Genomic DNA, 27043 nt, shown 5'->3' with positions numbered 1-27043 from the left:
TAACTACAGGCACAAGGGACATAACATAGTTAGATAGATAGATAAACTTAATAGTTCCCAAGATTGGTGGCACATTGACGATATAAGGAATAGTTACTATATCTTTTAACATCATTGTATTGGGTGATGGTGACCACTTACCATCAGGTACCAAATCCAATACGAAGATTTAACCCAGTCAATATATTTGTTTGATTCGTCATTCGTGGATGGAATAGAGTTATCGTTTATATATTAAAATTTACGCAATAACTAATCAAAGCTGGAACCAATTAAAATTTCCTCTCATAGAAGTTAATTGTGTGTCTGTTTTGCATAAGATAAATCGTCTAAAATCGTATATGATAAATTATGAACATTATTGGAAGATAATTAATTAATGATTTATGGTTATAGTCATTTAGAAATTAGGTCAGGCTGCTTAAGGCAGTGAACTACTATTGGGGTCAGGTAGACCCCCTGCTGGGCATAAAACAGAGGCATAGACAAGGTAGATGAATTTATGTAACGAGGTGTCATGACGAATGTACAGTCAGAATCTATTAATCTAGATTCGAGAAATTAATTTTAGACAATTCACCGATCATTTCACATAAAGTGGTGTCACCACGTGGTGGGGGTTTGTAATAGAGAGATGATGTTACTCGCTACGTATTTAATAAGCTTAATTTTAATGACAAATGACGTATTAAGAAGCTACCTTCGATATATGTATAAGTATGTTTTATTTAACTTTTTTTATATAATTTTTAATGAAAATTTTAATGGAAAAAAGGAAAATTAATGAAGCGATCAGAATAAAAATTTGTAAAAAATATTATAATATAAATTTTAATATTACTTGCTGACGGTACCTTATTGATATATATATTTATTTTTTTAATTTTGACCATTATTCTTAATTAATAGAATGAATTGCGTTTTAACTGTAACATTTAATTTATTTTTCTTAAATAATGAATATGAAATCCAGCGCAATGGCGTTGAGGACGTGTTTTGACCGAAGAATTACAAGTTAAATCGGGACAGTTACCACTGATCCTAAATGTGATAATTTTTTGTGTATAACAAGAACACTTCACATACGTGTAAATATTTTTGTATCACATCCTTGTTCGGCTATTCTTTTAAAATAACGTAAGTAATTTGGAACGCAACACTATTTTTTATTTTAATTAATCTCGTTCGGCTTCAAGGAACCTGTTGACTTCCAGGCAGGATATATTGACTAACAGGACTGTATTTTTTTAAATGTTGAAAAAGAGTAACTACTGAGTTTCTTGCCGGTTCTTCTCGGTAGAATCTACTTTCCGAACCGGTGGTAGCTTCACTTAATTGTTAAATGACGATTCAAAAGTGCTTGTAAAAGCCCATTTGACTAAGTTTATTTTGATTTTGATTTTTGGAAAACATAATAAGGTCTTTTTCGTGAGATGAATTTTCACAATACGAGCCCACCTGCTGCGAAAGTTCGTTGTGAAATAATCTAATTACGCATATAAATATTTAAGCTTGTCTTTATATAGATTAACATTATAAATATGAAAGTAACTAAGTATGTCTGTCGTTCTTTCATGGCCAAACCTCTGAACCAAATTTGGTGAAATTTGATATGAGCCGAGAGCCGAGACGGCCCAGTGGTTAGAACGCGTGCAACTTAACCGATGATTGCGGGTTCGAACCCAGGCAAGCACCGCTGATTCATGTGCTTAATTTGTCTTTATAATTCATCTCGTGCTCAGCGGTGAAGGAAAACATCGTGAGGAAACCTGCACGTGACAAATTTCATAGAAATTCTGCCGCATGAGTATTCCACCAACCCGCATTGGAACAGCGTGGTGGAATATGTTCCATACCTTCTCCTCAAAGGGAGAGGAGGCCTTTAGCCCAGCAGTTGGAATTTACAGGCTGTTGTTGTTGTTGTTGGTATGAAGCAAACTTGAGCTCCAAGAAAGGACATAGGCTACTTTTTTTGCCTGATACATGACCAACGCACTAAATCGCGAGCGCCTACTAGTATTCTATATAACCTCGCATCGTTTGTGACATAATTATATCAACATACAATAAAGTAGATTACGAGCGAGTCATACCAGATGATTGTTTACAAAAAGTTACTTGACATTGCTAAGTCGAAGGGCATTGGTAATATTTTGACCAAATATTTCGGCCATTCAATTACGTACCGAAACCGTAAAGAATTCAACGCGTGTAAAGCTACTACCAAAATAATATTATATGAATTATTGCGAAGATATTATAATCATGCTTATATAATTCTATTCTATAAATCTAAATTAAATATTTGGTCTGTTCACTCTGCCTCATAATCAAAATATACTTTATTTGAGTAAGCAGCGACCACTTGTAAATCGTCATTTTACATGATTCAATCAATTAATTTGATTGAATCATGTAAAATGTCCATGTCATGTAAAATCCACCACCGTTTCAGAATGTACATTCTCTGAGATTTAACGGCTTGAAAATCAGTAGTTACTCTATTCCGAGACATAATCCTTTATGTAATTAGTAATTTACCTTATTAATCAAAATCATTGTAACATGTAATTTAAATTTATTAATTGGCAAAGCTAAAAATATTTGATCAATTTAATTATAAAAAAAATATCTTGACTAATGAAGGATAAATTGACTTTGCGGGTATGTAAGAAATTTGTTAATTTTTCTTTACTTCTCGTGTTTCAACAAAACAATCAGAATTATTATGAACTAGTATAATCTAATTAATATATGCTTAAATATACAAATATGAACTAAAACTAGTTACTGTATAAATCTTGACCGCGTGGAATGGTGGCAAGAATGCTAGCAGCATTTCCCCGTTGAATCGCAATGCCGATCCTCTGGGCAAAAACGAACCAGCCCTCCTGTCACCAGTGGAGGCAATGAGGTATGGTGAGATGTACTTAATTATTATGTTAATAAGAGTTAGTTTAGAAGATTAATATATTTTAATTTTGCTAAACATTAAGTTTCATCATGTTAGATATTTTTTTCTAGTAAATGAGGATACTAATACAACATTTATTACAAGTCCTTCATTATCGAACATTTAAAACTTCGAGATAATTTAAAATCGAAGAACATCGGTTAGAAGTCTTAAGACCACACACAGACATAACGTTAAGAAAACATTTTTTTTTTATTAAAACTTTTTTAAATATCTGTAAAATGTTAAAATATTAAATAATTTAATTCTAATAAGTGCAATAAGATATACGGTACGTTATTCTCTTTTATATTTAAATTTACACCAAATTAGGTATGCAAATATCGTCGAATAACATAACGTATATAATACGAGTATAATTATAGATTTATGAAAAGACTTCCATAACTTCCCTGATTACTAGTGTTTTCTTAGTGTTAGAAATGCATAATATTTATTTTGAATTTCATAATTGTAACAGTAAAACTCGTCATTAAAAAAAGAAAGTCAGTTGACTAACAGTGGACGTAAAATACTGTTATTTTTGTTTATGTAGCTCCGTGACCGTAGTTGTGACTGTCGGTTATCCAAAATAAAACCTATAAATAAAATTTTTGTTATAATTTTGTTTCATTAAGACTTTTTTTCTGTAATAATATACAATAATAGCCAAATAAACAAATACATTCAAATTGCTAACTTATAATTTTTTGAAAATAAAACTATCCGATATCAAATAATACGAAATAATTTCGTTTCCTAAGCCGTATCTGAAACCGGTAAAATGTTATCGTATCCCAACCCACATCCAAAATAAATCCACGAAATCCCTTCTAGCATACATAGTTTGACAAACTTAGAAGCCGTGTGTAGTTCTCGAGAAGATAAATGCGTTATTTAGATCGAGAGTATCTATAGCGCAAGTTGTTTATTGTCAACTATTTGTTTGTCGGTGTGTTTTTAATTGATTTAAATCTAGTAAAGAAGTTTATGGTTGTGTATAAAACTTAAATTAAAAAAACCTGTACTTACGATGTTACGATAATTAATGTCTTTGATTAATTATATTTGTTTATTCAACAAATTAAAAATAGGAAGACAGAAATAAAAGGATTTTTATACTGTTCGATTAGTTTACTTTGGTAGTTTTGTTTTCATAGTATTATGTGTTACGGCGTTTTGCTTTAAAGTAACTAGATTCTACAAAAAAAGAACAATCCGTTCGATTGATCGAAAAAAACTTACTTGAATAAACATTTGAATAGGTAGCGCCTCGAACATCAGATATTTTTATTCTTATCTATTATATAGATAAGATATTATTATCGTTTTTACGCACTCAGCTAATTTTATTAGAGACAGAATGTTCATGTTTAAGATTATATCGTAACTTACATTGTAACGTTGGTCCGAGATGGCCCAGTGGTTTAAACGTACGTACGTACATTTTAACCGATGATCGCGGATTCAAACCCTTTCAAGCACCACTGAATTGTCATCTGCTTAATATTTGTTTAAATTCAACTCGTGCTCGGTGTTGAAGAAAAACAATGAAGACGCATAGCATGTGTCTAATTTCAAAGTAATCCTGCCACTTTTGAATCCACCAACCCTGTTTAATAGTGATATGCTAACCGTCTCCTTAAATGAAAAAGGAGTGATAAATTTACAGGATGTACATGTTACACTGTAACCCTATAAATAAGTTTATATAATTTTTTTGTTCTTCTAGCAGTGTCGTTCTTTAAGGACAACAATTTTCATATCGGTCTTTCAATTTAATAAAAATTCATAGCATCATCAGCTTAACAAAAACATATACAAATTTTGCTACGTACAATTTCTCGCTAAAATTGTAAGGTAATTTAATCAAGTCTACGTAACAAACTGTGCATTAACAATTTAAATATATAAAACAAATTACTAATATTACTGAGTCAATAAAACATGATCTTTTTGATTACACTGTAAGCTATATTTAAGTTAAACATAAATCAAAACAAGTTCGATAAATGATACCAAAGGCTCTTTATTAATTGGAACAAATTTATTAAAGCATATCTTTGGCGTAATCTTTTCTGAAGCAAATATTTTACCATTAATTATTACTAAAAGTTGAACGAACTTATATTAAGACTGCTATTAATATGTATTGTAGAAAATTCGGTTCCGGGATAAAATACTTTTAGTGTAATATTTTTGTAAATAAAATACTTTTAGTGTAATATTTTTTATTGGATTAATATTAATTCTAAAAGAGAACGCTTAAGAGCTTTTAAATTAACATAATATATTAAATATATTATCTTGTGAGTGTATGCAATGTAAAGCATGATAATTAAAAAAAAAATCTAAAGTTGAATATTTTTCAAACTGTTTATTTTTTATTTTATAATGAATTAAGGTGTTTAGTATCTCTTTCGATTATCGTAGTTAACTATATTTATGGTAACTACTACCCTTTGTCCTTTGACGCAATTTGTATACACTGGTAAATTGTTATTAACTATAACTGTTTCTCTTGTTGGTTAGGTTACAGGTAAGGTCCTAAATAAATAAATGGAGGACTCTACCATTCAATTGTATCGCATAATATATTTTCTTTGCCAGCATTAATGAGATTGGCGAAATAATCTGTAATAATCAAGAGTCACAAAAAAAAATTAGATTAATGTAATGATAATATACTAAAATATTAAAATAATCCTAAAAAATAAAAAATATATACGTTTTACAATGGGCCAAAAATTGATTATTTGACTAAAACTATGACTTCTACACATATCATCATCTGCAACTTGATTTCGAAGACCTCATCCACAATTTGGAAGGCTTTGGAATCTTATCTGTGTCGATTCTGCACTAGCCTTAACCAGCTACGGTCTGCAACGTCGACATTGTAAGTGCCGTCTTACACTGGACAATAAACGTTACTGTATCAAGTTCATTGGCGTTTTGCTGTAACTGCCACCTTTTATAAGTACCCAGGCGATATAATAACTTCTTAGATCCTAAAGTTGACACTGTATCGGTTCGTTAAAACTTCTTACTGTCCTAATAATTAATGACCTCCGTCGTCGCGTGGTGTGTACACCGGTTTTCATGGGTACGCCACTCCGAGGTCCCGGGTTCGATTCCCGGCCCAGTCCATGTAGATTATAATTATTTCTCTATATTGTCTTGGGTGTTTGTGGAATCGTCGTTTCTTCTGATTTTCCATAACACAAGTGTAAGTAATGTATATGATGTTATCTCATATTTATTTATTTATTATTTAATGTTCAAAAACCAGGGAACCATCAGGTGACCATTTGCTTCTCAGTCATTTAGAAATATTCAGCCATTTTATAAGTCACATGCTCAACCATTTTATATTGAATAGTCATAACCGCCTTAAATATATATCTATCGGTTAAACGATTCCCAGATCAAAACCATGTACATCCATGGACATTTTATTGAATATTATTCAAAACTAAATTCAATTAAGACTACAAAATATTCAGTACAAACTAAAATGTAAACTTGTCCGGTCTCCTTAACCATTTAATGTTAATGTAATTTTCTAACTTTCGTATCAACAACAATAACCATTCAGCTAGAGCGTTAAGGAGAAGGCTTTTATCCTGGAACATCTTACAAGTTAAATAGGACGTCGGAACGAATAGTCCGTACTATTGTAATGTAACAATGTTATGGTATGGAGTACGCTCATTGTGATAAGCGAAGCGGATAATAGATTACGAATGAATAATTCAATCGCTAACAAGATGAATAAAAATTGTATCGTCTCGAACTGGTGATATTTATTTGTGCACGAATTAAACGCTTAATAGACATGGTACCAAAAATATTGATAATTCTAAAATTTATCATTTAATTTAAAATTAAATTATTAAATTGAAATTTATGCGAAACATCTAAGCAACAATAAACAACTAACTAATATTTTCAAAATGTATTAACGTAACCTCAATCATTAACACAGATTCACCGGATATACTGATGTTTTCAATATAAATATATATATACAATATATTTTATTACTATGAAAAATGCATACAATCGAAATGAAAATTTTAATTTGAGTGCAAAATTTAACATTTTTCTTCGTAGGTATATTTGAACTTATTGATGATTTACTTCATATTCAAAACGTTTTACGTAGACCTCATCTCTATACTTCCGAAGCCGGGACGAATATCCAGTATTATTTCAAACCATTTATCTATAAAACAATCATTTTGCTCCACGAATTTCGCCATTGATGAGAACGACTACAAACAGAACACATCTATTTTGTCAATGAGTATGGCACTCTACTGCTTGCCCTGTTTTTATTATATCAAAATAATGCGTTATGAGCTGTGCAAAGCTTAAAAAAATATTATGCGATATTCTGACATGATCACAGCGTTTTCTTTATTTTATACTCTAATACATAACCCTTAACATGCATTTTGTAAAATGCTTAAAGTATGTACTAGCAATCCTTACGAAGTTCAATATGTCGACATACGTCTTATATAAAAAAACATAGGTTTAACTCCTATTTATAGATACATAAATATGAAAATGTATGTGATTTACTCATAGTAATATTGACTTTAAAATCAAGAGCTGTCATCCAACAATTACAATTCAAATTGAATTAACCTAACTTTGGTCACAATTTCAGCAGTTGAAAGTATACAAATTAGATGGAATAAAATAGATACTCAAAAGCCTATAAATCCAACTCATTACATTCGACCGTCAAGGGTAATTGAGTTGATACACAACGCATATGACAGACAAGACAATTTAGATTCCACGGTTCGTAGATCATTTACAATTGGTGACACAGATAGGTGCTGTTTAAAATCAGGTGGTATTTTCATTAACAAACAATGTTTAATAGGTTAAACCAGATTCCATTTTTTATTAATATTTGGCTCACTCGTTTTGTGTGGAGTCAGTACTTTATTTTACATCGTAGTTTTTATACTTGTGCGTGCGTTTCGTGGGCGTTTGAATTAAAAAAAAAAGTTAATGTTGTAGTCTATGATACCCTGTGTTATCTGACAGTGAAAGTCCCGTCAAATTTTAGATTAGCCGGAACAAACATACGACAGAAAAAATTGTAAAAAAAAATATGTAACGTAACTCTGGAACGGCTGGACCGATTTTGACGGGACTTTCACTGACAGATAACTAATATAATGAGGAGTAACTTAGGCTAAAATGATTTTTTTTTCAACCGACTTCAAAAAGGAGGAGGAGGTTATCAATTCGTCTGTATTTTTGTTTTTTTTATGTTTGTTACCTCATAACTTTTCACTGGGTGGACCAATTTTGATACTTTTTTTTTAGTTTGAAAGGTAGTGCTTCCTGTGGGGTCCCATTTTAATAAACCAAGGTGTAGTTTGGTGAAAGTTTGGTAAGGTTCTGAGTATAGGATCCATGACAAAGTAACGGAACGGAAGGGAACGGAACAATTCTGAGGAGCACGTTAGCGATACTCGGTCGAATCTTTTATTTATAGGTTATTTGGATATTTGAGTCACCTTCCGTAATGTGGTTATGTTTATGTAATTATCATAGTCAAATATTATAATTATCGTATCGCTTCTTTCTTTTGATTGTTGGGGCAAGGGCACCGTGGCTGACACTGGCTCCAAATATACCAATAACTATAACTACGTTATTTATATAAGTTAGTTATATAAGTTAGTTATATAAGTCGTAAATCGACTTTTAAGTAGTCTAATATTTTTATTTCATTTTTCTTAGGAGGACTCTAAAAAATATGTTGAATACGCAATTATTTTTATTACTTTTGAGTGCATATTCATTTGTTTTAAAATTGTGTTTTGTTTGAAGTCGGTTTTTCTTTTTGTTAAAGTTTTATTTATGTTAAATTCAAACGCGTACGAGGTCGCGGGCACAGCTAGTTATTTATAAAAAGTAATGCAAAGTCCAGACATGCAAGTACAAGGGTACTTAAATCATTTTTATAATTTAGTTAATTTCAAAATCTGTGCGTAAAAAATAATTAAATCGATTATGATAACAATAAAAACGCTACAATACCCACTAAGACCACACCCAGCCGCTGTCAAACGGCCACTATCTCCCGCCCAGTAACGACATATTATTTTATAACGTCCAGTTTACCTTTATCGTACACGGATAAACGTAAATTGTAGACCATTAGAGAAATGAATATTAATGTCACAGATTATATTAACTCAATATGTGTCAAAGATGTCGATTAGATTCCGGTATCTCGTCTTTATGGATATTCGTATGAACATCGATGTTAAAATATTTATGTATCCCATCGAGTTGCATAAATGTAATCGTACGTGTAATCTGTGTTATGTATTGTTTATCTCGATTTATTTTAAGACGATATATTGATATCGAAATAACATTTTATTTACATATTATGTTAATTTAAAGTCGGAGATTTTGTTTTGAACTTACTAAAATACTATAATATTATTATTCAATGTAAATTATGAAACTACCTACAATTAGATACTACAGATCAGTGGTACGAAACGGTTGATGAATGGTAACAATGCCCCACATTGATTAATAACTTATTCCTATTTAGACACCCTTCCCTTCCCCTGCACCCCCTTAAGCTTATCACTTGTGTTAGGAATGGGGACGATACTAGACCAAAGAGTTAGGATCGATCCTGTAACATGAACATTACAAGGCGGCCAATGAACACGGCCAGAATATGATTTAAAAGTCCTCATAGAAGCCTTCCTCAAGATGCAGTATTTGATGTAAAACATCGAAAGGTATTTGACATCTATCAATAAATAGCTATTCCGATGTGTCGTGTATGTGATGTGTGTGTGATGTGGGTAGGTACCTCACACTAATCAGATATTCTACCGCTAAACAACAGTACGCAGTATTGTTGTGTTCCGGTTTGAAGGGTGAGTGAACCAGTGTAACTACAGGCACAAGGGACATAGCATAGTTCCCAAGGTTGGTGGCGCATTGACGATGTAAAGAATAGTTAATATTTCTTACAGCGTCTTTGTCTATGGGTGATGGTGACCACTTACCATCAGGTGGGCCAACTCGCAACTCGCCAACCTATCGACATTTGGTTAGCGAAGCGTGTTTGACGTAAAGTCATCAGTAATAAATATGAGATAAAAAATAGACGATGACCACATGGGTATTTGTTGTATCTAATCTATACTAATTTTATAAATACGAATGGGACTTTGTAAGTTTGCTATCTCAAAACGACTTGAGCCACTGAATTAGAACCTAGTTATAAAAAATAAGGTGTATTCAAAACATATACTCATTCTAAAATTTTGTTTCCGACATAAATAAATGTCCTACAAATATCTGAAAAGTACGTCTGTTTTCTTTTACGAACTAATGTATTATAACAATGATGTTTTACTGATCCATTTCGCTTACAAAAGTGTATTTATTTTACTTTTAGGGCTGATTTTTCAATCCTCAGATAAACAGACAGATAGCGTTTATTCGACCGATAGCCAAAAAACCAGTTGTTCAATGGTCAGATAGACTTTATTTGACGAGTAATTCCATTATCGAAGGAATAAATCTATCTGACCCTTTAACGGCCCGATAACCGCTATTCCATAGATAAACGTTGAAAAAGACGTTGATTTTTAATTGTTGAAAGTTTGACGTTAGGTTTTCATATTTTAGAAAAAAGTTACAAATGCAATAATTAAAAATGGATATTTTTGATAGCATGCATTAGAAGAAGCCATAATAAATTTATATATTAACCGTAATTCAAATGAAAGAAAGGAAAGAATTATAAGATTTTTTTAATTTGAATTTGAATTTTAAGGTTTTCCACGAGCGGAAACTTGTTGTAATTCCGCATGAGTTAAAACCATCCTCAATTTTCTTCCATGCGGCCTTTTTATCTTTATTAGAAACTGCATCGGTCTTTTTATTTTCAATTATCACTTTATATTTGTTGACTAAACTTATGAGTAGCTGAACTTCTGCCTCATTATAGTTCACCGAACGCTCTCTTTTTTTAGACTCCATTATATGTACACCAAGTATACCTATTCCAAAAAAAATACTTTTAATTAAACACCACATCCAACCAAACGACAAAACTAAAAATAATAGACACGGCGTGTGACATGACAGTGACGTTATTGATAGAAATTGTGAAAAACATCTGTCTTGCTCTAATGCTTGTCTAAGCAATATATTTGTCTCGCTTCTTTGAAGTTGGCGTTGCCAGAGTTCAATTATTATGTCAGGTAGTTATCAATGGAATAAATAGCAGTCGAAAAACCGGTGAGCATTTATTCATCTGATAAACAGCCAAATAATTTTATTCTTTAGATAGTTATTGCACCTATTAACTGAGGATTGAAAAATCGGCCCTTAATAACTTGAACTTAATAAAAGTAAAGGTAAAGTGACAGCCTGTAAACTTCCCACTGCTGGGATAAGGCCTCCTCTTCCATTAAGGAGAGGGTTTGGAACATATTTCACCACCACGCTGTTCCAATGGTTGGTGAAATGTACATGTGGCAGAATTTCGATGAAATTAGACACATGCAGGTTTCCTCACGATGTTTTCTTTCATCGTCGAGCAAGAGATGAATTAAAAACACAAATTAAACACATATATATAGTGGTGCTTGCCTGGGTTTGAACTCGCAACCATCGGTATAGATGCACGCGTTCTAACCACTGTTTCTGTGAATAATTTTAATCGGTATATAATAAAAAAAATCTCGAAATCGATTAAAATACATTGTTTGTTGCTCATAGTAATAACACGCTGATAGATAAAGCGCTTGATTTGATATTAAAGTTACTAGTATATCACATGCTCATGTCATTATTCAAATTACTTTATTGGTCTAATAACTTGCTTTATGCATCCATAGCTAGACGAGACCAACGAGTACCACCTCACAAAATAAACGGTATTTCCCTCAGTAATACCTCAACGTTCGGAAGTTAGCAGTATTATATGCCTCGGAGAAAAGGCCTGTAACTAAATCTTCAGTAATAAACTTTGCGATTGAGAAGGAGAAAATAGTCACTATCTTTCATCTCTACTACGCCACCAAGCTTGGGAACTAAGTTTTCAACCGACTTCCAAAAGGAGGAGGTTATCAATTCGTCTGTATTTTTTTTTTTTATGTTTGTTACCTCAAAACTTTGCACTGGGTGGACCGATTTTGATAATTTTTTTTTTGTTTGAAAGGTAGTGCTTCCCGTGGGGTCCCATTTTTTTTATTTTTTTTTTCGATGATTTTTTTCCATGTGAAAACGACATAAGTCTTAAATTTGCATTATGTATATGCGCGACAAATAGGTGAATAACTGAAAATCACGTTAACCAATTTTGATAATTCTTTTTTTATTATAAAATATATACTTCAAGGGTAATTTGGTTAAAGTTTGGTAAGGTTCTGAGCACAGGATCCATGACAAAGTAACGGAACGGAACAATTCTGAGGAGCACGTTAGCGATACTCGGTCGAATCTTTTATTTATAGGTTATTTGGATATTTGAGTCACCTTCCGTAATGTGGTTATGTTTATGTGATGATCATAGTCGAATATTATAATCAACTAGCTACCCACCCCGGCTTCGCACGGGTGCAATACTGATACTAAATATACTACAGAATTTGTTTATACACGACATCACATCGCAAACTTCTGAAATTATCAGTGTTTCTTTACTATATTGTTCATGTATTATATACACAAACCTTTCCCTTGAATCACACTATCTTTTAAAAAAAACTGCATCAAAATCCGTGGCGTAGATTTAAAGATATAGGGACAGAGAAAGCGACTTTGTTTTATACTATGTAGTGATGGAACTCCTATACGGCTCGCAGTTAGGGTGCGATATGGGGCAGAATTTCTTACTATCTTTAATCAAATTTTGTATATGTGATGTAATGTCATATGATGTACGAAATATAGTTGGTCTTTTTCAAAGTTTTTTTGCTGAGTTCGATTACAGCTCTTTCGAGGGATCCTTGTAGTTTACGCCGCGTGACGTATTAAATCCGCATTTTCGAAAGTCTATTTTTGCTTTATTCGCAAGTTTCCTTCGAAATTGTCCTCGAAGTAGTTTCTGACTCATATAAATGGAACGCTTAATCTATCCATATTAAAAAAAATTAGTTAGTCAACATCAGCTTCACTTAAAATCAAAAAATAAATAAAATTTTAACAAAAAGAAAAACCGACTTCAAACAAAACACTATTTTAAAACAAATGAATATGCACGAAAAAGTAATTAAAATAATTGCGTATTCAACATATTTTTTAGAGTCTTCCTAAGTTAAATGAAATGAAAAATATAAGACTACTTAAAAGTCGATTAACGATTATATCATGTAGTTATAATTATTGTTATATTTGGAGTCGGTGTCAGCCAATAAAACCCTACAGTATATCTTTCAAAAAACAATACGAGAATACTTTAACAAATATGTTTTTTACAAATTACCTTTTACACAATAATATACTGGATCAATCAATCGTATCGCTTCTTTCTTTTGATTGTTGGGGCAAGGGCACCGTTGCTGACACCGGCTCCAAATATACCAATAACTATAACTACATGATATAATCGTTAATCGACTTTAAAGTAGTCTTATATTTTTCATTTCATTTAACTTAGGAAGACTCTAAAAAATATGTTGAATACGCAATTATTTTTATTACTTTTTCGTGCATATTAATTTGTTTTAAAATAGTGTTTTGTTTGAAGTCGGTTTTTCTTTTTGTTAAAATTTTATACTATGTAGTGATGGAACTCCTATACGGCTCGCAGTTACGGTGCGATATGGGGCAGAATTTCTTACTATCTAACTACTAGAAGTACTAATACAACAAATTTTGTGTATGTGATGTGATGTCATATGATGCACGAAATATAGTTGGTCTTTTTCAAAGTTTTTTTGCTGAGTTCGATTACAGCTCTTTCGAGGGATCCTTGTAGTTTACGCCGCGTGACGTATTAAATCCGCATTTTCGAAAGTCTATTTTTGCTTTATTCGCAAGTTTCCTTTGAAATTGTCCTCGAAGTAGTTTCTGACTCATATAAACGGGACGCTTAATCTATCCATATTAAAAAAAATTAGTTAGTCAACATCAGCTTCACTTAAAATCAAAAAATAAATAAAAATTTTAACAAAAAGAAAAACCGACTTCAAACAAAACACTATTTTAAAAAAAAACAAATGAATATGCACGAAAAAGTAATAAAAATAATTGCGTATTCAACATATTTTTTAGAGTCTTCCTAAGTTAAATGAAATGAAAAATATTAGACTACTTAAAAGTCGATTAACGATTATATCATGTAGGTATAATCATTGTTATATTTGGAGTCGGTGTCAGCCAATAAAACCCTACAGTATATCTATCAAAAAAAAAATCCGAGAATACTTTAACAAATATGTTTTTTACAAATTACCTTTTACACAATAATATACTGGATCAATCAAGGGGCTCGTATCGCTTCTTTCTTTTGATTGTTGGGGCAAGGGCACCGTGGCTGACACCGGCTCCAAATATACCAATAATTATAACTACATGATATAATCGTTAATCGACTTTTAAGTAGTCTTATATTTTTCATTTCATTTAACTTAGGAAGACTCTAAAAAATATGTTGAATACGCAATTATTTTTATTACTTTTTCGTGCATATTCATTTGTTTGTTTTAAAATAGGGTTTTGTTTGAAGTCGGTTTTTCTTTTTGTTAAAATTTTTATTTATTATTTCCCATGTGACTATTTCACTAATCCTTCAAACAGGACAAAACTTAGCTGAGAATAGGTATATAAATTATGTTACCTACCCTACCTGGGAAGATAGCAAGTCTCCAATGAGGCTTTGCGGCTGAAATCAGTCCGGAAGCTGTTAACAAATTTCATTACATATCTATTAAATCCGCCCAACTGGTTGGTACATCACACATATTCTTAAACGAAAAAATGAAATATATATATATGTATATATTTTATTCAAGAACGCTCTTCTGAACACTTTGCATCTATATATTACAAGATAAAATTAAAAAAAACAATAAATAAGTTACATAAGTACAGATATAAAGCTTAGATATAAATAATGAAATACTCAGGCCATATTGATCCGTAATTTTTTTAATCAAATCAATTTAATTATTTGTATTAATAGGAATTGCTTTTAGTTTATAAATATTCAGCTTTCTCATTCAATTTTCACCTTTAATTAAATCGATAAATAAATGAGTCTCTGAGGAATAAATCACAAATTAATTGGCTCGCGTGGGATCAACTTCAGTGTTTTATCTTTAAACCTACATATTATTTATATACGCTTCGATACCAATTTGTTATTACGTAAATGAGAACTATGATCATGTCTAAAGGATATTGTCAAGCTAAAGAGACACGTATTCCTAATAATAACAAAGTATATTTTGCTTAAAACAAAAAGAGGACTAAAAAATGTATGAATACCAATATCTCATCTTGCTTGGAAAAGTAACTCATAAGTCCCTTTTAATAAAATGAAAAATTCACATATCTCATTCAAAATATATCGATTAAACAATAACCTTTCGTGAAATATATAATTGTTGGTAGAATGAAAAGCTTGTTTGGGCTACCACACACTTATCAAATATTCTGTTACCAAACAGCAATACTTAATATTGTTATGTTCCAGTTTAGAGGATGAGGTAGCCTGTGTGTACAGGCACAAAAGCCAAGATTGGTGGGACATTGGTATTGTAAGGAATGGTTAATATTTCTAACAGCACCATTGTCCATTTGCTCGTCCATCAATCTATTAGTTTACTATAAAAAAAAGACTATCAAATCGGGTCGCTTTGTGAACTACGACGGTATTGTTGAGGTGTGCTAATGGAGATTTAAAAGTCAAACTTGAATAAAATAGTATAATACCATCGATCTATACTAATATTTAAATGCGAAAATAAAACTTCCTGTCTAAGTGTGTATCTGCTACGATTACTACCGAACCTAGCTTGATAAAATTTGGTGATGAAACTCCTAAAACACGATCGAAGCTGCATGGAAAACTAGTATAGTATAATATAAATTTAACAAAAGAATAACTTACTTTTACGTTTAAAACATTTAAGTAATAAATTACCAACTTTTAAGGTAAGATTATAAATAAAATTAGAAATACCTTTCGTAAATGATAAAACAACATAATAATGTTTGTCCAATTTATCTAATCCGGTTAAGTGTTCCACAATTCATACAATTATTGCGGACAGACAGACGAGTGGGTAACACCGGTTCGTTATATAGATTTCGTTATGATAGGGAGAAATTATGTTTCCCGCCTCATAATCCATAGTTTTATGATAAGTTGATAAGAGAAATCCAGTCTATAGAGGTGTGGAAAACTTCATTCATATTTATTATATTTTTTTTAAACATCAATGAAGGTAAAGTTGAATAAGGTTTTATATATTTTTAATTTTTTTTAAAAGGTAATACAGTAATAATGTATAGTTAATCTGTTGTCTGTTATTGTTAAATAATAATCATTCAAATATATTATTCTTAGTATCACTATTGAAATCTCGTTATACCTCTCTTTAGCTTTATTAAAATCTGAGTTGACATATCGTAAACAAAAGGCCTTAAGTGTTATAATAATAATTACACTTAAGCCCTTTTGTTAATAAATAAGGCGTAACATCTGATAGTATAAAAGTATAATGCGAATATTTATTATGTCTATTTAAAAACATTATCATATATCCAGACTTATGTTTATAAAATACTAACAGAAACTACTCAATTTATACGGTAATGCAATAAAGAGAAATTAAGCAAGTGTTTTATATTAGACATATATTTACAGAATTATATTAATAAATGATTAGTATGTATACCAGAGTGTATTTATTTACTGATTTATACTTTATGACACTCCAATTAATAAAATATTTACATAATAAATTATTGAATGTTCAAAGTTGTATTCAGTGTAACTGGTGGCCTTATCGCTATAACAGCGATGTGTTCCAGGCAACCTTTGGACAGAAAAAAAACATTCTTGTACTAATCTTTTCTAATGTAGACACTAATCAAAACAAATTCTTGAAGGGCGCTAAAACTACATAATCATATATATTACAGGTAATAGCTAATTAAAAAAATATATAAAACCTTTTTGTAAAAAATAACAAGCTTAGTTTCTTTAACATGTCTCTACTAGTATTGCGATTGAATGATGAATGAATGAAATGAATTTGTTCTTTAGATCAAACATTTTTTTCGTGGCTTGTAAAAGAAAATCTCTTATTCTCTTACTTTTCCTAATGTAAACGATTTTATATAAAATAATTTGAACTTGTTATTGTTAATGTTTTAAGTCACATTAAATTTTTATTAACAAATTGTTTGTAAATATTTGTATTTTCTTTCATTATGTATGTTATTTAGTACATAATATAAAACCAAAGCTAAGTTTCAACCGGATTTCCTCACTCACACACCTAACTTTTTTTTCATTCTATTTAGACTTAATATCAAAGTCTCGCTTACATTTTTGACCTTGTTTTTACTCAACAAAACATAAACATAGATCACGAATTTTACATTTTAGTTCGTTTTCCAACTATAATAACCATCAGAAATGGGACTCGAGCATCGATAGAGTCCATTGTATGCAAATCTGCTCCCTCTAGGATCGATACCGTTTTAGTTTTATTACAATCCTTATCTCGGACACAATTATAAATAACAATATTAAGATTATTAACAAAACTACTTACGAAAGCTAAACTATTCTGAACTCTATTAAATATATTTGTAAGCAATTTGATTAAAATCAAATAAAGAAAAAGAAATAGATTCATTCTTCTGATTCTTGATATAGACATCCGCTAAGAACGGCTTTTACGAAACTACTCCCCTAAGGGGGTAAAACGGGGATTGGAAGTTTCTGTTAGTATCTAGCCGCAGCTTCAGCTAGTATCTATTTAAGACAGATTAAGCACAACAAAAAGTTGTAATAAATAATATAACAAAATATTTGAGAATTATCTTTGGTCCACTAAGATAAAAACCTCGGGCAATTGTTAGTGTAATGGTAAATTAAATTTACAAATTTAGCATACCAATATTTAAAGGTTGCAATTTGAACTCTATTCCTTCAACATAGGATCTATAAATAATGCTTGCTATATTATTGAAATTTGTACCTTAGTTGAGTTAGAAACAGGAGCTATTTTCATATATCTTACAATAGTGGACAGTAAAGCTATCGTCTCATTAATACATCGACGGTAATGACATGTACCAATTAACGGTGAGCCGTGACAGACCGAAAGGCAATTCACAACTCCTACACACTAAGAGATAAAAGGCTAGCCACACAACATTTTACTTGTAAAATAACATTAAATTAAGAGAAGTAAGCTTTATTGATACTAAAAAGGAAATTTTGTTAGTTGTAATTTGTTCATTGGGACAAAACAGTACATTTATATTATACGCTTAAAGTAAAATTGGAAATTCGTTTTAGTAATAGACTATGATTGAATTTATCTGATAACATTCTGCAATATGTTAGCAGCAAAATACTATCGGGCTGATTTAAACAGACGCTTAGACGGTACGCCACAATACTTAGACATTACCTTTTAATGTGAAACACCAATTGGCGCGCTGTGGGAGTTAAACCAACCCATATCCCTTGACAACAAACGACACAGAACCCTCATATGCCATTATTACCCCCACTTCTCTACCACTCTCTATTCCTTAGTGGTAGTACGACATATATACATATACATATTTGTACGGGTTTATATATATTTTATGACCATCATATTTATTATATAAATTCTTACAATTAATATCTATTTTGAAGTATTACATCTGATGAGACAGTTGGTAACTGCCCATTATATATTGAAACTAAATTATTTTAGCAATTTAATCTATTGACAATTTCAGTCCCGTGCCCTTCTTAAAACACGTACATATATTCTGAAGAGTGTGTACTTGTATACGTGCATAAAATTTTGCCTTATAATATATCCAGTGCATTGGTCAGGTCTATTTTGAAGACCCTTACAGTCGAAATCTATGTGGACACCGTAATATGTACGCATGTTTTCAGATGTAATATTACTGTCTTATGTACTTACATGATAATGTATTTTTGATCGAATCTATCACGGTGAATATTCTCAAGAGAATATTCGAATCTATCTTCCAAAAAACTAACATTTTTTTTGTTTTCAACCGGTTATTTTACCATGCATACTTGGACGTTTTAATTTAGCATTAAACAAACGAGGCAAACTTTAAAATACATGTGAATAATGAAGAAATTCTGATAAAACAAGAGCAACAAAATGCACAAGGAAAATAACATCTTAGTTCCTGATATTGGTTATTTAGTGGTCATTAATATTTGAAACATATTCCATAGCAGAACTATCCAAATCAAAGCAAAATAAACTTTATTCATGTGGGCTTTTACAAGCACTTTTGAATCGTCAATTAACAATTAAGTGAAGCTACCACCGGTTCGGAAAGTAGAATCTACTGAGAAGAACCGGCAAGAAACTCAGTAGTTACTCTTTTTCAACATTTAAAAAATACAAAATCATGTTAGTTAATACAATTATTTTAATTAATATATCCTGCGTGGAAGTCAACAGGTATTAATTCCACGCTTTTTTATCATCTACAAAATCTTGTATCGAGTAATACGCCTCCCTACCAATGTATTTTTTATATACCCAAATTAAGCAACTCAAATAGCCTATATTTCACTTGAACCATATACCTAACCAACCGTTTAAATAAGCCAGAGCCTTCCAACCCAATGTATTCTTTAATTTGCCAGTCATTAAACACAATTGTCCGGCAAACAATACTAAACAATCCGTCATAGTTCCGTTGCGCGCTAAATTTTTGTGACAATATGTTTCCCTTCCGTTCATTTTGGGTGCTAATGAATGAAGTTTAATCTTTTTGTTACGTAACTTATGGTGCGTTACCATTGAAATACTTGTTGACACAAGCCATTGGACTTTTCAAAACGTCAACGCATAAAATTAATAAATAGCCAGTGTAACTACCGGCACAAGGGACATAGCATCTTAGTTCCCAAAGTTTGTGGCACATTGACGATGTAAGGAATAGTTAATATTTTTACAGCGTTATTGTCTAGGGATGATGATGACCACTTACCATCAGGTGGCCCATATGCTTGTCCGCCAACCTATACTATAAAAAAAAATCTCCAAGTATTACACAATATTGTTGCACACCTTGTGTTTTCCACTGAAGTAGGTTGCTTATGTGCAACTTCTGTGTGTGCCTGATCACAATTCTCTAGATTTTAACCAACTTCTGTAACTATTTTGGCTTTGCAGCTTAAGATAGTTATCGATCAGTTCCGTGGAGGTTGAGCTGCATAAATTAATTTTGATTTCATAACAAATTATTGCATTACAAGCAATTTGATAATCTTCCACAGCACGCAATATCATTCCTTTCACAGACAGATTATTTTGTTGTGTGTTTCATTTTAATACTGAAATATTTCCCAATTATCAACGACTAAATTAGTTTATAAGGAAGTAATTGCTTTAAATATAGACAGCAAATCAGATAATGATGAATACCATTCTCAAGACAATTTGTCTCAACTGTGTGAATCATACAGTTCACTAGCGTTCTTAATCGACCAGAAGCAGTTCACAACCGACAACCTTTCGTGCTTTTGCCAAGCACAGAAATATAAAAATGATCATTTTCTAGCCTTCGAGCTAGCACAGAGAGCTACGTATAGCCTGAACCAGGTCTCATACGAAGACCTCGGCATCTGCAGTCTGTCAAACTGCCCACTATATCAACAAACAGAAGATATTGACATGAGTTATTAACAAAGTTTGTGAAATTAATACGTCTAATTACTCTCCAATTAGTGGACCGACGTTAAATAAATCCAAGGAAGTGACGTCTTCACAAATGAAAATAATAACAATGACGCAATTTACGTTAATAATGAAAATTTACTTTGTTATTAATAACATTTATTTACATAACTTTGTTGCGTGCATTGTTATATAAGCACGTGGATAATAATATTTACATAATAATACACACTCTATAGATTACATTAACAGCCTGTAAATTTCCCACTGCTGGGCCTGTTTGGAGTTTATTATTGTATTTTTTTTTTATGGTATAGGTTGGCGGACGAGCATATGGGCCACCTGATGGTAAGTGGTCACCATCGCCCATAGACAATGACGCTGTAAGAATTATTAACTATTCCTTACATCGTCAATGTGCCATCAACCTTGGGAACTAAGATGTTATGTCCCTTGTGCCTGTAGTTACACTGGCTCACTCACCCTTCAGACTGGAATACAACAATACTGAGTACTGTTGTTTGGCGGTAGAATAACTGATGAGTGGGTGGTACCTACCCAGACGGGCTTTTGTATATTGTAAATGGACATTATAAGAAAAAGAAAAAGAAATAGATCCTGCTGAGTTTCTTCCGAATATTCTGAACCGGTGGTAGATTTTCGACAATCAATAAGAAAGAGTAAACACTTCCATTTTGAATAAAGATTTTTTACTTTGAGTTTTACTTGACTTTGGATACACATGTGGCAGACTTTCGTTGAAATTAGACACATTTAAGTTTCCATGCGATGTTTTCCTTTAAACCGAGTATGAGATGAATTATAAACGCAAATTAAGCACATGAAAATTTAGTTCTGTTTGCCTGGGAGTGATTTTGCAATAATCGTTTAAGGTGCACGCGTTCGCATATAAGCCATTTATTGACTGGAGCTACTGTAAGCGCTAACTAGCTATCATCAGATGTATCATTTGTCTGCCGCTTATTAATAAAAATAAAAACGTTAGTTGAGACTTCTTTGTGTGCAATGACAACATCTCAAGGTCGAATTTCCTACTATAAATTTTCATGGAAATTGTTACAACAATTGTTGAACATCTGTTATATATCCACGAAAATTTATAGTTTTGCTCGTTACATAAAAGCACTAATTACTGGTGTAATTTCAAATACTATAGATACTAACTAATCAATGACGATTTTATGATATCAATATTCCCAATTTTTAAGTAGTTAAAATTATTCCCAAAATGAAACATCAAACATTGTTATACCGAAAGTAGTTTCACTTCTCCCAAGCTCTTTAATTTATGTATCTATTAAAATCTATTAACCTTACAATTTAAAAGACATAAATACATTATTAAAATTCTTAAATTGGGTAATGCTTTTCTAGGGACAGCGTATCCGGCGCTGTGTCGCTCGGCGCCCACCTCGTGTGCGCACGTGTCGCCGGCCTCACTGACAAGCAACGCGCCATGTGTCGATCGTCGCCCGCCGCTATCGCCGCCGTGGGGGACGGTTTAAGGTAACTTTTTTTTTATGTTATAGATTCACCATCATCACCCATAGACAATGACGCTGTAAGAAATATCAACTATTCCTTACATCGCCAACGTGCCACCAACCTTGGGAACTAAGATGTTATGTCCCTTGTGCCTGTAGTTACACTGGCTCACTCACCCTTCAAACCGGAACACAACAATACTGAGTACTGTTATTTGGCGGTAGAATAACTGATGAGTGGGTGGTACCTACCCAGATGGGCTTGCACAAAGCCCTACGACCAAGTAAACTGTTGCCATATTTACCGACGTTGAATGCACACGTTATTACTCCCTCCAATCCATGGCGTCCTAAGCCGAGGTCCGGCCTCACAGGATCGCCCTTAGGACGCATCTATTCTGAGTCCTTAAGATGGTTCTCATCTCAAGGCTAGATTAACTTAGCTCGCCTACCCTGCCCGGTGACCCTGTAGAGGCCGTTAGAGCCAACAGCAAAAATCAGCCGGAAAAATTTTTCGGTGTCATCACTTTTAAGTATTTTTATTGAAGCCATTTGCAACCATTTTTCATCTACATAATATGAAATCTCATTTCGATTTTTGGATAAAATGTACTGTATATATCCTTGAAAACTATTGGATATAATTATACTTACTTGACCATCAACAACCAATTATTTAATAACTTGTAACACCGCAGATGAAGAATAAATTGTCTATTTTTTTGTCCTTTATACTTCTTCTGAAATTATTTGTAAGATTTAAAATAGTAGAGTCAAGGACTGTATGACGTTAGAAATAGTTATATGACGGATTCATTTATTACAAATGCTCAATGGAATATAATGTAATGTTACGATCAGATTGGCGTACGCTGAATGTCGGACGCAGCTTGGCGGATACAGGTGGAACTGTTCCGGTATTGGTGATGGAAATGATTTTGGACACGTCATGCCATTGGGTGAGTTACCACATATACACACACGCGCACACACACACAGACACGCATACAGAAAGAGATGAAGAGAGACACTGGCGGATAGGCTAGTAGACTATTCAATGTTTGCTAAATTTGGGCTGAATTTGCCACCCCTCTAATTCTGCCGCCCTAGGCTCCTTAGTCTACTCTACTTAGCCTATTGGTAAATCCGCCACGGAAGAGAGAAAGACATAAGCGTTATAGTAGACGAAGCAGTTTTGTGATTCACAAAGTTAATGCTTGTATATCTACGAAAAACCAATACCTTCGAGAGTCTTGAGATTGCTTGAACATGTTACCGTAATGCCCGATTATTAAAACTAATTAAGCCTAAATTCTAATAATGTAAAATCATTATTGTTATTTGATGATTATTGTGATTGTATTGGATTTGATTATATTTTCTTATACACATTTTGATTCGTCAAGAGTGGTCAGTTTTGTAAGACAGGTAAGCTCATGGTTAATTGGGCCACCTAATAATGGGGAGAGGGGAGGTGGTATACTTTTGATGAAGCGTTTTGCACCACTACTCCAAGGGCCAAGCGTTTCTTTTTTTAACCAGGAGTGGTTCATCTCTTGGAAACTAAGATGTGATGTCCCTTGTGTCCGTAGCTACACTGGCTCAATGACCATTCTGACTGGAATACAACAATACTGAGTATTTGTGCTTAGCACTATACATGATTAGTGATACTTATCTATGTGGGCTTGCACAAAGCCCTACCACCATATAAACACAGCGTTGCATTTAGACGTCAAAGCATTTAGACCATCTTGTAAGATATATGTATGTGTATACTAATTGTTAACCTGAAAGATATCTATTATATATTATTATGAACGCCTTTGAACATTTAAAGAGCATATATAACGAACGATATTTCAAATTCATCACAGTTGTAAGAACACATGAATAGATGAATGAATGAATGGTTGTGATTGATTAAATTACTTAATAAATACCAGATTTAAATCATTCTCCTTAGTGTCTTGACATAAAAGTCGTTAATGCTATATGTTCATAAATATCCTTTAATAACTTTTTATATTCAATATGAATATTTTTAAGCAGCGATACTGTTTTACAAATTAGAACTATGTATATGTGATGGAAGACATTTTAAGACTTTAATATATGCATATTTTATTGTTTTTGATCGTCCGTCGTGGGTAGTTCGGCTATTTCCAAAGTCTACATCACATATTATAATTTTACGAGCTTCAAACTCAGTAGGCAATCCCATAATTGATTAAAACGACAGTTAAAATGTTTAAACATATGTAAAGTGCACAATAAAGTATGCATTAAGATAGGGCTGCCACACGGACAAAACATGCCATATTATTATTAAAACACATGCAGAAGAAAAATCGATAGTATTATGAATATATCTTATCTGTGGATTTCTTTTTTAATGGCAATGGTATAAATTTATTCATCCAGAAAACTAATATGAATGTTAGTGAATTCGAATTTCGAACGAATTAAATGTCAGACGTGTCCTGGGATAAAAACATGATTGGTAACCTTACATTAATAAGATGTGGGATAAAAACAATAAATGTTTACCATTCGTGAGCACGGCCCACAAAATCGTGATCGAGTAATAATGTACTGTTGATCTTTGTACAGTGTGATATATATTCTGTATGTTTACAAATATAACAGATAATAAATACGTTAGCATTATTGTGATCGATTTACTGGAAAAGGAAGTAAGACTAACGAATCACTTTCATTTCGCTGATTATTTACAACAGCAACACTATTTAAATAAAAAAATAGCATTTAATTATAGGTTGATACACAACGGTACTAGTATTTTTAATATCTATATAATATATAATTTATTACATATTTAATAATATATGATGCGTTGGGTATAATCCAGTTAATTCGAGATATTTTTTATATATTTTTTTTTAATTTATACACATATAAATTTAAGAAAAATGTAATTTATATTCACTGCAGAATTTATAATATTTTTTTGAAACTAAAACCAACTAAAATTACTTAATAAAAATATTTCATATATTAATATATATCTTTTTTAATCATTCATTTTTTTGCTTACACTGACAATTTCATTCGAAACTGCCTTAGTATCTAATAAAAGCCTTTATACGCTACACAACTAGGTCTACCTTATCAAAAATTTTATCAAGAATTCTACCGATACTTACGCAAATGATAAAATTATTCTGCCTAAAAATATAACCTTATCTAGCTAATAAATATAATTACACCTAATTATTTAATATTAACCAATAACATCCTGTGTATATTCAGTAGCAGGTTTTTATAGAGCGAATGCCAAGGTAAATGACCTTTATAGATTATTTCGTATAGCAATACTTTGTTCTGCATTTTTTTTCTTAATCCGCTAATGGCTGAAACTAATAAATCCTTCACTATTAAATTCGTAAAAAAAAGTATAGTATTATATCACATCTATCATCAATTAGTTAATCATTAAAGATATACATAATATGTATATTTATATTTAATTTGAGTATGAAACAAATGCTTTATAAAATATTATTTGAACATTTGTTCGACTCAATAATAAATTTACATTTCCCATTTATCACTTTTGTATTTAAATAAAAAAAATGTCTTTTTTTATTTCAGAAACACATTTATTGGTGCGTTATTAAAAAAATTGTTTTTTTTATGCGCGGATAGTGTGACATTTAATCTTTTTAATGAAGTTGCTCGCTAAACCGCCATTTAATGTCACTCATTTCAAGTCACTCGAAAAAGACAACTTAACGGCTTATTTTACGTTTAAATATTATGTATTGTGAAATTTAAAGTGTTATTCTTAGTGAGCGGAGGTTCAATTTATTAAATAATTAAAATATACTTATTATTTTATTACTGAATAATAACTAGGTTTCTTTGTAATTGGAATACAGTTAAAATTTAAGGGCGTTAAGCAACTCTTTTAATTCCATTCATATATTGTGACAGATACAATATCGATCAATCAATCAAATAAATCATCCATTCACGTTTCTCGTCATCTAAAAATTCATTCGAATGAATATTTTGTTAGGACCAGTAAAATAGGCATAAACAAAAATAAACCGCATACCAATTGTAGTAATTATCATAATAAATAAAGTGTTTATTGTATATTTATGATATAAAGGTTCCCATACACAGTTATACAAATAGGTAATCAAGAAAAAAGAACGTAATCCGAACATTGGAAAGCAGTATCACACCCACATTGACACCGTGATTTATACTCCACGGCTAATTGACTTGTGTTTGTTTAGTGCTTCGCGCTTCCCATTTATACGTCACGACTTCTTAATAACAAAACAAATTTATTTATATTTATTTATAAATAAATTTTGCTACCTATGAAACAATTCAAATTTTAATAACTACACACTTTTACACGAGGCTTTGCTCGCATAGCGTAACCGCCTGGCCAAGCGTGAACATTGCTATACGTTTGTTTCATTCCCAAGACGCTTCGGCGCCGTTCGCACCGCGCGAATATTCGCGTCCGTGAATTTCCCGTGGCCAGGCGGTTATATCCTTCCTAAGGCTCTAGATTATTGTACAAAATTTCATTTTAATCGATTCAGTAGTTTAGCCGTGAATTTGAGACAGATAGTCAAACAGACAGAGTTACTTTCGCATTTATAATATTA

The 27043-nt window shown here is 31.8% G+C and overlaps 1 protein-coding gene across 5 annotated transcripts in view; it reads left to right on the top strand.

Moving 5' to 3' along the window:
• The window catches only part of LOC124539432 (protein Wnt-7b-like), a 101543-nt gene that overhangs the window by 58586 nt on the left and 15914 nt on the right, over positions 1 to 27043 (top strand). For all 5 annotated transcript variants that reach the window (XM_047116826.1, XM_047116828.1, XM_047116825.1 and 2 more), the window contains exons 3-4: positions 22282 to 22413; positions 23253 to 23350. In XM_047116826.1, coding sequence (XP_046972782.1) covers positions 22282 to 22413; positions 23253 to 23350 — 230 coding nt within the window. The remainder of the gene's footprint in view (positions 1 to 22281; positions 22414 to 23252; positions 23351 to 27043) is intronic.

This window comes from Vanessa cardui, chromosome 22, assembly GCF_905220365.1.
Source record: "Vanessa cardui chromosome 22, ilVanCard2.1, whole genome shotgun sequence".
Lineage (NCBI taxonomy): Eukaryota > Metazoa > Arthropoda > Insecta > Lepidoptera > Nymphalidae > Vanessa > Vanessa cardui.
The sequence above is the reverse complement of the archived record's forward strand: the minus strand, read 5'-3'. Positions and strand labels throughout refer to the sequence as shown.